This window comes from Typopeltis vanoorti, chromosome 20, assembly GCF_054136105.1.
Source record: "Typopeltis vanoorti isolate ZY-2024b chromosome 20, IOZ_Tvanoo_1.0, whole genome shotgun sequence".
NCBI lineage: Eukaryota > Metazoa > Arthropoda > Arachnida > Uropygi > Thelyphonidae > Typopeltis > Typopeltis vanoorti.
Genome location: NC_143568.1, coordinates 86,366,997 through 86,382,912, shown reverse-complemented (window position 1 = coordinate 86,382,912; position 15,916 = coordinate 86,366,997). Strand labels below are relative to the sequence as shown.

The 15,916-nt window shown below is 34.8% G+C and overlaps 1 protein-coding gene across 4 annotated transcripts in view; it reads right to left on the bottom strand.

Annotated features, from left to right (window-relative positions):
- Positions 1–12,635, bottom strand: part of LOC150095632 (AP-1 complex subunit beta-1-like) — a 246,521-nt gene extending 233,886 nt beyond the window's left edge. Inside the window, exons 1-2 of one of the 4 annotated variants that reach the window (XM_090410443.1) lie at positions 12,617–12,635; positions 10,011–10,058 (exon numbers count right to left, since the gene is read on the bottom strand). In XM_090410443.1, coding sequence (XP_090266569.1) covers positions 10,011–10,047 — 37 coding nt within the window. In that variant the 5' untranslated portion in view covers positions 10,048–10,058; positions 12,617–12,635. Of the gene's footprint in view, positions 1–10,010; positions 10,059–11,233; positions 11,253–11,353; positions 11,429–12,616 lie in introns of those variants that run through there. The other 3 variants (XM_090410440.1, XM_090410441.1, XM_090410444.1) reach the window with 3 other exon arrangements.
- Positions 12,636–15,916: the final 3,281 nt, after the last annotated feature.

Sequence of the window (15,916 nt, the reverse complement as noted above, 5' to 3'; positions counted from 1 at the left end):
AGGTGCAGTTGGTAGAGATAGAGAGATATAGAGCAGATGCCCTCCCTCAATGAGTCTTTGGACTCCCTGGAGGTGTTATGTAATAATAATAATATTTCTCCAAATATGGCACATAGATATAAGGTCAATTGTACTGCTGTTCCAAATCCAGCCTGGAAGTCTGAATTCCATTTTTGTTTCAATATGTGAAAATAAGATGTCCAAAAATATTTTGCTTGGTTGGCTGGCAAGACTAATTGACCTCTTTTCTTTTTTTTTTTTTGAGGGGGGGGGAAGGACAGTCTTTTGGCCAGATATCAGTGTTCCACATCTGCTGGCAAATTTTGTGAAGTACACTAATAGGTTCTTCCCCTCCTTCTTTAAGTAGTTCTGTTGGAATATTGTTTTTCTCGACTTTGATCTTAAGATGACTCTTTCTACTTCTCTAAGTATAGAATATTCACTGTTCTGTTATCATTGGGACAATTCCCTCTAAGCGCTTCTGTAGCGCAATTAGAAGAATGACGGTAAATTGCACAATTGGAAGAACAATGGTAAATTGCACCATTTGATTAGAAAAGGCCTACGTTCGATTCTTATTGTGATGGGAAGAATCTATATGGACTTTTTCAATCGAAGGTGAGTAGCCGATCTCCTACGAGGGTAGCAGGGTTTTTCTCCCAGAAACTCTGGCTTTTCATCCTGCATACAGACAAATCGACCCTTACAAATCGACAATTTACAGACAAAAAATATTAATGGTGGTGAGCAGTAGATGCCGTTGATGGTAGTACAGGTTCGGTGTAGCGGTGAAGACTGAGAGCTGTAGGTGTCCTTCCGCAATGAATCTATGGACTCCTTGGAGGTGTCATGAATAATAATAATTTTGGTATAAACTATCACATCACACTTATACAGTTTACTTGAATAATAAATGCCATCTTTTCAATATTTTTTCACGATTAGTAATATTTGTTCCATCCACATTTTCAATTATCCAGCTCTTACAAAACGCATTAATTTCTTAATTATTTGGTATGCTGTTCAGTATGGTTATTCTTATGAAGATTATCCTCAATTTCTTTGCATTCTTCAGACATTTTTTTGCAAATTTTACCTCCTTTTTAAATCTGCCAGTTTAGATAATTATACTGTTAATTGATCATAATCTTTGCTGATCAAAGTTTCTTGTGTAATCTAAGGTTTGTTAATACTGCATTTTCTTCCTAAGATATTTTCAGCTGCTTCAAAGAGATATCAGGATCAACAGAGTCAGTAGGGATTTCAGAAAGAGCAGAAGCAAGGTTTCTTTTAAGTAATTTTTAGTGGTATTTGATTTGAGTTTAGTAAAGTTAAACTTTTGACTTTTTATTTTTCTTGAGATTGTAAATCCAAATTTCAACATAAATGTTGCTATGACTAAATTATGGTCACTTCCAATGTCAGCACTGAGAAAGATCTAGTTCTTGCTGACTTTATACAGGTTTTATATTTAGTTTTTCATCATCATCACCTGATATGTATCCTCAAGGGGTGTACAGGATATGGTTGCATGAAAAACTTACACCATTACTAACTTCCTATCTACAATTTTCTATCAAATCAATCTGTTACCTGTCAAGACTTCAATATTATCATATCTCATATTTCTATCTTCTAAGGCACTTTTAACTGTATCAATCCACCAATATCTTGATCTTTCTCCTGAACAACATGGCAGAGAATACTTGTTTTGCTAATCTTTCCTCTCCCATTCTGTTTAAATGACCATATCACCTGAGATTAGCTCTACTAACACATTCATGGATGCCAACAATATTAAGTTCTTTCCTAATATCCTCATTTTTAACATGATATTGCCATTGATGCCATCTGTTTATGTCTATAATCTTTCTCAGGACTCTTATATCTGCGGTCTCTAGTTTTTGGTCAAGCGTTTTACTTCTGACCCAGCTCTCAGATTCATAAGTTAAAACTGGTTTGAAAACACTGTCTTGTATACAGCTAATTTAGTGTTCCGACTAATTTCTCTCTTATTCCATATGAATTTATTCAACTGACATCCCACCATACCAGCTTTGCTGATTCTGTTGTCTATTTCTATATTGAATTTACATTCTTCACTAAAAATCAAGCCTAAGTAGCTAAAATGTTTTACTTGTTCCACAGGTTCTCCTTTCACAACACAGTTGACATTTTCAATGAGTCTGCCTATTTTCATTGTCTTTGTCTTTTTATTGCTGACCTTCATAAAATATCTATTATAACAGCTATTCAATTTAGTTGGAGAATCTTGCAGACTTGTAGTGGATTTATTTAGAAGTATAACATCATCCGCAAAAAGCAAACAGCTGACATTAACATCTCCAATTTTGATATCATGTTTAATACCACTTTCCTTCATAATGTGATCCATATAGATAATGAATAACAGAGGGGATAATGTACATCCTTGTCTCACACCAGATTTAACATTAAACCATCTTCCTGTACTTCCTTCAATTCTAACTGCTGACTTACAACTCAAATAAAGACTAAGTATTACTTGATATAATGCCCCATTGACACCATATAACTGTAGCGTATTGAACAGCTTCTTTCTTGACATCTTTGCCTTCCAAACCTCCTGAATTCTATAGAAATGGCATTACGAAGCTTTCACAACATTGAAAGAGTGTTAGTGATTCAAACGGAGAATATATATACTTGATTAAATTAGCAAAATAAAAAATGATGGTACAACATGACAAAATTTCATGCTGGCTGGGGTGTCGCCCGGTTAAACAAGGCCCCCGTTGTTTTCGCCAGGGAACCAGGGCGAACAGCGAAAAGTCAGCTACTGGAACAAATCTGAATACAAACCCCAACTCAACATTACCAGAGTTAAAGATCGGTACTATCAACGTAAGAAGCCTGAATGGCAAAGAAATGGAGCTAGCTGAAGAATTAGATAAGTACCAGATCGACATAATAGGGGTGACTGAAACAAAAAAGACCAAAACTGGTGAGATCTTTCTAAGCAATAAATACAAAATGTTATATTCAGGCAATGACAATCAAGGAAAAGAAGGAGTAGAGTAGCCATAGCATTCAACACAAAATATGAGGCTAATCTTCTTGAATGGCAGTCAGTCTCAAGTAGAGTAATGTGGGCAAATGAGAATGGGGAACTGGAAAATCAGACTTATTTGTGCCTATGGTCCCACAAAAGGTTCTACTAAGGAATTTTTTGACGCTCTAGAAAAAGCAACTGACACAATGAAAAAGGAAAAGTTGGTCCTTGTTGGGGATCTAAATAGCAGAGTTAGGAAATGATTGCGAGACATACAAAAATATTTTGGGAAAATTTGGAGAAAAGAGCAAAGCTAATAATAATGGCAAATATCTGTTGGATTTCTGCTCAGGACATGGACTGGTTATTACTAACACCATGTTCCAACGTAAAAATGTGCACAAATTCACATGGAGAGAGAAGAGGCTAGGAATAAGAAAAGTCTCATCGACCATGTTATTGTTGATAGTGATGTCTTCTCCCTGGTGCAGGACACCAGAGTGTACAGAGGATCTGAAATTGGAAGAAGTGATCACTATCTAGTCTTGAGCAAGAAAAAATAGAATTTCATATTAAAAAGAATAACATGTAAGAAAGTTTTAAAGCGAATAAAAGTTGAGCAGCTCTCAGATGTGAACTGTAGACTAAAATACACAAATATTATTGAAGAAAAAATGAAAGAGTTTGAGAACAGGAATCAAACCTTGGAGATTCAGTGGCAAACTCTGAAGAAAACATTGATTGATTCTGCCAGAGAGGCATGTGGTGAGGCTGTCTGTAAGAATAAAAAAATCAGAACTCCCTGGTGGACACAGGAATTTAAAGAGGCAGTGAAGGAAAAGAAAAAAGCATATCAAAAGTTCCTGTCAAATAAGTCAGCTTGTGCTCTTAGAGAATATAGAGACAAATGCAAGAATGCTAAACACTGTGTAAAACTAGCTAAACAAAAGTCGTGGGAGGACTTTGGCAAGAAAATAGAAAATAAATATGAAGAAGGTTGCAAAATATTCTGGAAATTGTTGAAGAAGCTTAGGAATGGAGGAAAGAGTGCTGTAAAAGGAGTTAGAGATGATAAAGCTGACATGAAAACGGGAGAAAAAGATATCCTTGAAGTATGGAGTAATTACTATTAAAAACTTCTAAATGAAACAAGCAGTGATGACAGCATAGTGGTAAAAAACATTGACCAGGCATACATATCCATACTTGAAGTAGAAAAAGCCATCAAAGGCTTGAAATGTGGAAAGGCAGCAGGAGATAGATGATATTCGACCAGAAATGCTGAAGTATGGTGGTGTGAGAGTCTTACAGTGGCTTCACTGCATAGTTCAGAAGGCCTGGACAGAGGGACGAATTCCCGATGATTGGAGTAGAGCTCTCATAGTACCCATATATAAAAAAGGGAAATAAAACTGTATGTGAGAATTACAGAGGTATTTCCCTACTGAGTGTTCCTGGCAAGATCTATGCAAGTATACTTGAGAAACGGTTGAGAAGAATTGTGGAAGAAAAGCTGGGTGAAGAACAAGCTGGATTCAGGCCAAATAGAGGCTGTCAGGATCAGATCTTCACTTTACGACAAATAGTCGAGAAAGCATGGGAATATAACAAAGATCTGTATTTAAGTTTTGTCGATTTGGAAAAGGCATATGACAAGGTGCCAAGAGAGAATCTATTCAATACGCTGCAGTTATATGGTGTCAATGGGGCATTATATCAAGCAATACTTAGTCTTTATTTGAGTTGTGAGTCAGCAGTTAGAATTGAAGGAAGTACAGGAAGATGGTTTAATGTTAAATCTGGTGTGAGACAAGGATGTACATTATCCCCTCTGTTATTCATTATCTATATGGATCACGTTATGAAGAAAAGTGGTATTAAACATGATATCAAAATTGGAGATGTTAATGTCAGCTCTTTGCTTTATGCGGATGATGTTATACTTCTAAATAAATCTGCTACAAGTCTGCAAGATTCTCTGACTAAATTGAATAGCTGTTGTAATAGATATGGTATAAAGGTCAGCAATAAAAAGACAAAGACAATGAAAATAGGCAGAATCATTGAAAATGTCAACTGTGTTGTGAATGGAGAACCTGTGAAACAAGTAAAACATTTCAGCTATTTAGGCACGATTTTTACTGAAGATGGTAAATTAAATATAGAAATAGACAACAGAATCAGCAAAGCTGGTATGGTGGGAAGTCAATTGAATAAATTCATATGGAATAAGAGAGAAATTAGTAGGAACACTAAATTAGCTTATACAAGACAGTGTTCAAACCAGTTTTAACTTATGGATCTGAGAGCTGGGTCAGAAGTAAAACGCTTGACCAAAGACTAGAGACCGTAATTATGAGAATCGTGACAAAGATTAGAGGCGTGAACAAATGGCATCAATGGCAATATCATGTTAAAACGAGGATATTAGGAAAGAACTTGACATTGCCAGCATCCAGGAATACGTTAGCAGAGCTAATCTCAGGTGGTATGGTCACTTAAACAGAATGGGCGAGGAAAGATTAGTAAAATAAGTGTTCTCTGCCAGGGTGGCAGCAAAACGACCCAGAGGAAGACCAAGATATAGGTGGATTGATACGGTACAAAGTGCCTTAGACGATTGAAATATAAGATCTGATAATGTCGGAGTCTTGATAAGTAACAGACTGATTTGGAGGAAAATTGTAGATAGGAAATTAATAATGATGTAATATTTTTCATGTAGTACTATCATATCCTGTACACCCCTTGAGGGTACATAGCAGGAATTTGATGATGATATTTTAAAGCAAAGTTTTAATTTTATTAAAATTAAACTCCTCCATTCCTAATAAGTTCATTAATTTGCTTAGGCATGGACTCTACCAATGTAGAACACATTTTTCTTATTTCTGCATCTCAAAACTATACTTTTATATTGGATTGTATTAAATTATCCTTTGTATCATAAATTAATTTTCCAAGTCTGTTTTTCATTATGGCCAACAAATTTTCTATTGGGTAATGTCAGGAGAGTTACCTGACCACTGAAGCAATTGAATATTGTGAATTTTGAGGAACTCTTTCATTTTTTTGAAGTGTGGCATGGAGTGAGATCCTGTTGGAAGATGAGTTCTTTGTCTTTCTGGATCTGTGGGATCACTCTTTTCTCAAATATTTTTATATATTGGTCACTTTTCATCACTGTCAACAGCACAAGTGATACTGGACCATCATGTGTAAAACAACCCCTCCCCCCAGAACATTTTTTTAGCTGGGTGTTTAAAGAAGCTTGTTGAAGGTTGGCAGGAGAAGTCTTCTCGACCACCAATTTGAGAACATAGGAAACTCACTCTCCTTGGGCAAAGAAATGGCACATATTCTCATCTGAAAATATGACCTTCCACTTCTCAACTGCTCCACTTTTGCCCAGTAGAGCCTCTTTTTCTGCATAGCCTTTGTCAACAGTCTGTGGGTAGTCCTCCCTGCTTCCAACAATCTTCAACAGACAGTCAGGTCATGTCAGAAACATTAATCACACTAGTTTGCCAAGTCTCTATTTAAGTTTACAGCAGAAAATCATGGATTATTATTATTATTACATGACACCTCCAGGGAGTCCAAAGACTCATCAAGGGAGGGCACCAACTCTGCAGCCCCAACTCCACCACTAACTTCACTTACTACAACAAACCGTAACTACCATCATCATCATCATCTACACCGACGCCATCTACTGCCCACCACTACTACTACTTTCACAGACAATCGCAAACATCCATGTCCATGGCAGGAACCACTCGGCCAAACAGGCCGGCTAAAAGAGGTTGGGAACCACTTGTCTATAACAACAGCATCTACTGTCCACCACCAGTAGTATTTTCACAGACAATCACAAACATCCATGCCCATGGCAGGATTCAAACCCACAGCCTTCTGGCTGGGTGGCAAATATGCTACCACTTGGCCAACCAGGCAGGCCAATTTTGCTTTTCCTAATTAGTAAATGATCTTAAGTGCAGTTTTCCTTTTCCCCTTACATTTTCCTTTTCTGTCAGGAAAAAAAATGTACACTTGTATCCCGAAACCTCTTAAAATTGTATTAACAGCACCCAAACCAACATCGCACTCATCAGCAATTTGTCTCTGAGTCATGAATGTGTGCCGAGAAAGAATATATATTTATGAACTATTTCTTGGAGATGTATTCATTTTATAGCTACACAAAATGAATAAAACACCATGAATGTCACCTTGTTTACACTATTAAAAGCACACAAAGCCACTAATAAATATTAAAGAGACAGTTAAAATATACAGCACTCAGCCAAAATAGTAAACTGAAACCAAAACTATTGCTATTATTATTATGTGACACCACCAGGGAGTCCAAGGGCTCATTGTGGAAGGACACACTACTCTATTTCACTAAATAGATCTCATCCTCTCCCTACTACTTAATTCTCCAACGATGACACTACTACCATCCATGTCATCATTACCAACAACAGTATTTTTTGTCTGTAAATTGCATGCATTCTGAAGGCCAATTTGTCTGTACGCAGGATGAAAAACCTGAGTTTCCAGGAGGGATGTTGAAAGTTTATTTTTCACTTGGTCAGGCTATAATACATTTAGTTAATCCTTTATCCAAGTGTGTGCAAACAAAGTTTGCACCTGAAAGTATCTTCAGGACTGGGGTAAAGTGGTACAACACCAGGCGACTCCTTGCAAAGGTGGAGCAAGCTACCAACACTCCTATCTCAGTTACCAACAGGAGTGTTGCAAGGAGTCGCCCGGTGTTGTACCACTTTACCCCAGTCCTGAAGATACTTTCAGGTGCAAACTTTGTTTGCACACACACTTGGATAAAGGATTAAACTAAATGTATTATAGTCTGACCAAGTGAAAAATAAACTTTCAACATCTTTCTCTAAATCCAGAGTAATTTAATAAAAAGGTGGCACACCGTTTGGCAGCTCCTATAGGAGGAGATGACCTTGCTGATGTTTCTGCCTTGGTATCTCAATGTTTCTGGCTCCCACTGAAGAGACCTCAATAAAGATCAAAACTAGTCTGGGTAGTAGCCCTTCCCTTAATGCATAACATTACACATATCTGCAAGGAGATGTGTTTTGCATTATGGGAGATACTGAAATAGGAGTGTTGGTAGCTTGCATCACCTTTGCAAGGAGCCGCCCAGTGTTGTACCACTTTACCCCAGTCCTGAAGATACTTTCAGGTGCAAACTTTGTTTTCACACACTTGGATAAAGGATTAAACTAAATTTATTATTATTTCCAGGAGGGAAAAAGCCCTTCTACCACCGTATGAGATCGGCTAACTCACCTTCAACTGAAAAAGTCCATATAAGGATTCCTCTTGTCATAATGAGAATCAAACCAGGTCTTTTCCAATTGAAGGGTGCAATGTCCACTATTTTTCCAAATGCACTGCACCTGAAACCAAAAAACCAAACCCAAACCAAAAACTTGATGAAAATTTAGCTTGTTCAGATTAATTTGCTTCCTGCTGTATATGTATATAATCATTAGCCCATCTACATTACTAATGTACTATATGTTTACAACCTTTTATGGGTGGGAGTTACAGAAAAAAAGATAGAATCAATGTGACAACATAATTAAAAATGAGGATATTAGTAAGGAATGACACTGTTTGCATTTAGGAATGTGTGAGCAGAGCTAATCTAAATTAAAGGTAAATCTAATCTAAAAGGAATTATTCACCACTTTGATTAACAAACAGGTGTTTGATGCCAAGATGAAAGGAAAAGATCCAGAGGAAGCCCAGGTGAACTGATGCAGTCAGAAGTGCTCTCAAAGACAGCAGCATAAGATATGACAACATTGGAGTGCTGACAAATGATGGACTTATTTGAAGAAAAATTATTGATAGGATATTAGTAATGTAAACAAACACAATAAAATAATCCTGTTTGAAGGTACTTATCTAGAACAGAAACAAAATATGTGATAAGTCATCAGATCTAGTGACATCATTACAGAACAATGCACTAAGCAGACAAAAAAAAAGCAGGAAATTTCAGAGGAAAAAAAATACAAAATATAAAAATGCTAAACAATCCAATAGACAGACTAATTTAAATGAATGAAAGCAAACATGCATATTTACCTTAAAATATATAAATATATAATTAATTTTAATGAAAGAAAACAAAACATGCACATTTACTTTAATCTAAGTAAATAACCTACTTCACTGTAAAGTAGGCTATATAGTGTGATATGAAGCTTCATCTTGAAGTTTCGTATCATATTGAAAACTGGCATGCCATACAAATGCCTCCATCAGTTTATTAGAATATTAACATATTCACACCAAACTGCATCAGGCAGATGATGCGTACCAGTTAGCAAGTTTCATAATTGTTCATGTCTCTTTTATACTGGGATGTCTAGTGGTAATTTTACAGATCTTTTGATACATATGGCATGCCAGTTTTCCTTTATTTTATATATATATATTTTTTGATAGAATTTTATTTGAAATAATTAGTATTTACTGTCTTAATGGTATACAAAATGCATTCTTATAAAAATTTCTATTATATAAATCAAATGGTTTCAAATATACATTAATGCCAAGTGGTAATCAATTTTATTATAGCATCCTATATTACTTACAAAAATAACAAAGAACACAAAAGGCAATCATTAAAATCAGTAGTTTATCCCATTCAACTCTAGCAATATCAATGCTACATTGCAGAGCATTATAAACTGGTACGATGTGAATTTTAAAAAAAAAAAAAATTCAGTCACTTGAACAAAGTAGTCATTGGGAAGAAAATTGTGCATGTATTCCATGATAATTAGAAACAGGCATGTAATCTCAAAACTAACTTACGATTACTAGGATATGCCTGTCTGAAAGAAAAATAATAATAATATATAAATAATATTGAATAAATAAAATACTTTGGCTATCCCACAAATTACATAAGAATCAAACCAACCTTTTTTGGTGGTAGTGAAATATTTAGCATCCGTCATCTTTGGAGCACCTGAAATAAAATGAAATGTCTATTTAGCATAACATACTCCCTTTCTTTCATATGCAAATTATTAAATGATTGGAAAAACAACAGCCATAAAATTTGACTAAAAGCCATTTATAATCATTTATTGCTACAATTCGGTCTTTCTATTTAAATGGCAATTATGACAGATCGATGAAGATAAAGAAATAAAGATGACTTCAGGAAAAGTTATGATATTAATATTTTTTGTATGTGCTAAACGTGATGCAAGTTCCGATGATAACACTGGGACAAATACGACTTGCCATTAGAAACATAACCGGTCCTTACTTGCTGAACACGTCAAATTCAGGAGGGATCACTAACTCACCCTACCCTCTAATTGCCAATTTTAAGCAGTTTCTGATTTTCTGATCTTGGCTGCCAGAACTAACACTTTAAGGATTAGCATTTCGTTCCCCCATTCCGAAATGTGGTCTTCTAATGAACGAATAAAAGCATTTTTCTAATATACAGTGACCAGATAACGAGCAGAATTACATGCTCATAAAATATTCTCTCATTTATTCCTAAAGTGAACATGCGTTACGCTGAATGAAATGACTGACAGGTAACCACCCCCCGCTGCTATTCGTAATTCTATCCGCATTGATACGCCCATCGACAAAAATGGTATATTAATAGCTCTAATGAAGAAGCAATACAATAATTCAGTTGTTGTTGTTTCTTCGGAGATTTTCTAACGCTCCTCTTTAATAATAGAAGCAATCACCTGGTAATAATTTAAAACTGCAGCAAACAATGTTTATTTTAACGATGCTGCAGAAAGCAATAAGCTTGCTTATTCTATAAAGACATATAGAGCTGAAAAGAAATAAACTATTTATTCTAATGAGATGTTATTGAAACAGCAATGAACAAACTATAATTATTCTAATATTACAACACACCACCGAACGAAAACGAAATGAAAAGGGTAACGAAATGTAAATGACAGTTTGACGGAAACCAGCTGATAACAAGAAATTGGCAATAAAAATCAGAAATAAAAGTTAATTGTAGTGAGCTGAGAGAATAACAGATTAGAGAGAAAATCTCTCCAAATTTGTTGGAGACAAGTTTCAGCAAATATATATAAATATAAATACAAAATAGGCTTTCAAAACTATGCTATGCTTCATGAAAACACGCTAACATACAATGCAGTGCACATTTCTAAAATGCAGCAAACATGTTACATTCATACAACAATAACGAAAGAACTACTAATCACCATAACATATAAAAATTAAGAGTATTTAAACGTTTCATCACATTACCACGAGTCAACGATGCCATAGACAATTCTCATATGGTAGACCACACGCCAAATCAACCATGCGATGTAAAGTTACATGGTAGCCCGGTAGGAGCCAAAGTTACTGGATAAAAAAAAATGATAAATAAATAAATAAATAATACTTGAGAAACGCGATCCATGAAAGTGAATATTTTTCAATATTTGAACTTCAACTCATGAAGCCATAATAAAATTCGTTAAAGGAATAAAATCAAAAGTAAATAAAGTCGCAACCTCAAACTGATGCAAACATACAATTCAGCGAAAAACAAAATTTCATTAATGGAGTTTGCATATTAAATCTCTATATCTTAGAGACTGTTTTGTGGTTCCGAATATTACTTTCAAATAATGTTAGATATAATATCCATTTTGTTTATGTAATTATTTAGCATGATTTGTTTCGTGTGAAGGCGAAACTAGAACACATTATAGGAATTCAATGGATTAATCAGAATCAGTCTAGGTGCCCAATACAAACCAAAAAATTATCAAAAAGGAATGTACTCAGTAATTTATTTACTGCATTTTTGTCATGATAAAAAAATGTAACAATGATGTTTTAATAGTATGTAGGTACACTGTATAGTAACAAAATTCGATCTTGATATCGACTCATTAATGCCTGTATAGCTTAGTGGTAGTGGCGTTTGTATCCTGTAGGGTAGAACGACCGAATATATATATATACTTAAGTTCAAGTCTAGCTACCGACTGGAGGTATTATTTTAAGCCTATCTTCTACCCTTTCCCGAGTTAGTCTATCTCTGGTACGGAGAAGCAGGTATTTTTTTCTCGGAAACTCGGATTTATCGTCCGGTAAACTCAAGAAAAATCGACTGCAGAATCCACATTATTTAAATTCAAAATTAGTTTAAAATTAGATCAAAAACTAAATTCAGAATTCAAAATTATTCAAAATTAAACAAGCGATGACAACACTTGTTTGCCCGTTTCTTCATTGGCTCCCACTTAATAGTGATGGTCATGGGCCAGTTATTTCTGATTGGCTACCGGTGGATATTGAACTGCTCACTCTGTCTCCAAAAGCTCGATTGGGTTAAGAGTTCTATCCTACTCCCTATAAGGGAATAAAAGGTGTCGGCTAATTATTATTATTATTATTAAATTATGTATTCTAAAATATCCGTATTAAATAAAGAATATATAAAAAATATAAAAATAATACTGAAATAAAAATACAAATGGTAAATTATTATTATTATTATTCAGAATTTCATACCGTATAACAAGACCTCAGACAACTAATTATATCACATATAAATACAATAATCACTACTGAAACTTCTACATCCCAGACATGATAAACAAAATACCTTTTGAATACAGAAACCTTACAAACTACAACAGCCTGAAAAGAGCTCTAAGGACATACTATGAACAAGAAACACGCACCCAAAATACCATACAAACTTAATGAAACACAATATCTTCGTTCAGGCTTCCAGTTCAGCGACGCATCAATACATTGCAAGTTATTGTGTGTGTGTGTGTGTGTGTGTGTGTGTGTGTGTGTGTGTGTGTGTGTGTGTGTGTGTGTGTGTGTGTGTGTGTGTGTGTGTGTGTGTGTGTGTGTGTGTGTGTGTGTGTGTGTGTGTGTGTGTGTGCGTGCGTGCGTGCGTGTGTGTGTGTGTGCGTGCGTGCGTGTGCGTGTGTGCGCGCGTGTGCGTGTGTGCGTGCGTGCGTGCGTGCGTGCGTGTGCGTGTGTGCGTGCGTGCGCGCGAATTGCGAATTTCTCAATCATAGATGTGATAGCTTCCCAACACAGCAAAATAAACCAATAAATAATCACATGTGAACCGATGTATGTAATGTATTTATTATATGTAAACAAATGTATGTAATGTAAGTATCATGTGTAAACAAATGTATGTAATGTATGTAATAACTGTAACAAAAGTATGCAATATAGAGTGATTATATCCATTGATATTGTATATATAGAGTGTAAAATTTCAAAGAAACATCTGTAATAATCATCATTATGAATATTATAATAATATACGTTGTAAACAGTTATTGTTATTATTATTATTTAAAAAAAACTTCATGTACGAGAAAGTATTTGTTATGCATAATTGTGTTCATGTAATTTATCTGAGAAATAATAAAATGTTTAAAAAAAAATTTTTTTTAATAAAAAAGTATTATTTCTGGAAAAATTTCCATGTTACTCCTCTAAATAAATATTAATTTTTATGGCTATTTGTGCCTATGTTTGTTTAGAAGTACTGCATTTTATAATGTCATTGGCTTTTTACTCAATTTTTAGAGCATTACTAATGTTTTAAAGACAGATACAAGTTGAAGAATATATGGCCAAAATACTGCTTAGAATTTCGTTTCCGAAATTCTAAGACAAAAAAAGACAAAATCTCAAAAACATTCAGCGCGTTTATATAATCCCCAAGAGTTGGAAGCTACAAAACATAAAAATTAGGTCACGACTCCGACCAATAGAAAACAACACAGATACAACAAAAATCTCAATACAAAAATACCAAGCCCACATGACACAGCCTCCACTGTCGAAACAGCTCACAGCGCGCAACTCCCACCCCTAATCTTGTTCCATCATATTCTACCCTCCTTTTCCCGAAAAAAAAAAAATCTATTTTTCACCTTCTTCCCAAAAAATTCTCACCCCACCCAGAAAACCCGGGTTTTAAAATTCGCATGCCTCTTGCCTCACCCATCTCTATCTCCATATTTCCAACTGCCCTTCTTTTTAGTCATATTCTTCAGCGGTAGTACAAATACTAATTTTTAGTGGAACCTGTGGCATAATAATTAAATAATAAACTAACACGTAAAAACCACAGTGATATCTTTAATTAGTAAAAGGACAGATATTTCGTACTAAAATTAATAGTACATCTTCAGTATCTGTAACAGTAATAGGAATGGAATACAAGCAAAACGTTCGGTGGATCACCTATTAAAATACAATTGTTACCGCGTGCTAGGAAATAATAGAAATAATAAATTAAATCTATTAAGATAAATGGTTTTTTACATAAGATAAAAGTATCCCAGATCTTTGAGAGAGACATACAGTCATTTCTATTTAAATTCGGTCGGTGTAAGATAGTTTCACAACTTTCTTTGAATAAGCGTTCATATTTGAATCTGCATCTATGGAGGAGAACTGCTTTATCCCACTGGACACTATGAGTAGAGTCAATACTGTGCTGCGCCAGACCAGAATTCAGAGGTCTGTTATAATTAATATAATATTAATGTTATTTTATTCTTTTTTCCAAAGAACGGCCAGTTTGTCCAAAATAAGAGACATCATATTTGCAAAGTATTTGGTAAACACCAGCCAAAGATAGAGAAGACAATTTATCCTTTGTAGAAGGTAATAAAAAAGAAATTTTCTTGATAGGAATATATATTAGAATCAATTGATCCTTTTTTAGAATTCTACCTATAGGTTCTGAGATTACTGGAATATAACGGAATAGGAACTCTGCGGATTGTTGAAGAAACTGTAGGAGTTGGAACATAAGGGTCAAGTATCTGTTGGATTTGATTGGAGTTGTAATCATTTGCTTCTATTAATCTTTAATGATGGAAAGTTCTTGTTGTAAGATTATTGGGGAAGAGCAAATTTTATGTGCTCTATGAATTAGAGATTTAAGAATGCCAAATTTTTGAGACATGTGATGCGCAGACTTTTTTGTGAATGTATCTGCCAGTAAATATGGGTTTTCGAAAGATGCTTGTAGATAAGGTACCAGAATACGTTCTGGTAAGGAGGATGTCCAAAAATGGTAACGTACCATAGTTTTCGTTTTCTATAGTGATTTGGATGCGTGGGTGAAGGTTATTTATCCGTTGTAGAAAGGTGGAAAGTTCATCTTCAGTGTGTGGCCAAACAGAAAAAACATCATCGATAACGGTACCAAAGAGATGGTTGAGAATGAATGGATGAGAACATAGTATCTTCGAATTGTTTCAAATAGCAGTTTGCCAGAGGTGAAGACAGAGGGCTATCCATGGCAGTACCTTCAATTTGTTTGTAGATTTTGTTTTTCCAACTGAAATAACCTGAGTGTGTAATATATTCGAATATCCTTGCGATATCTGGAGGGTAATCTTCATATAAAGAATTGACTGTGTCGGTTAATGGGATATTGGTGAACAGAGAAATGATGTCAAAACTGACTAATATTTCAGTTTTGACATCATTTTTACAGATTCTGACATCATTATTACAGATTCTGACATCAGAATCTGTAATTTTTATATTCTTGATTTTTTCAAGAAAATCTGTTGTGTTTTTTATATAGCATCTTGAATGACCAGTGAGAGCACTTAAGGACGCGATAATACTTTTGCAATACGATAAGTTGGAGAGTCAATGCAATTTACGTAAATTCTACCTATAGGTAGAATTCTAAAAAAGTATCAATTGATTCCAACATATATTCCTATCAAAAAAAAATTTTTTTATTCCCTTCTATGAAGGATAAACTGTCTTCTCTATCTTTGGCAGGCGTTTACCAAATAACTTGCG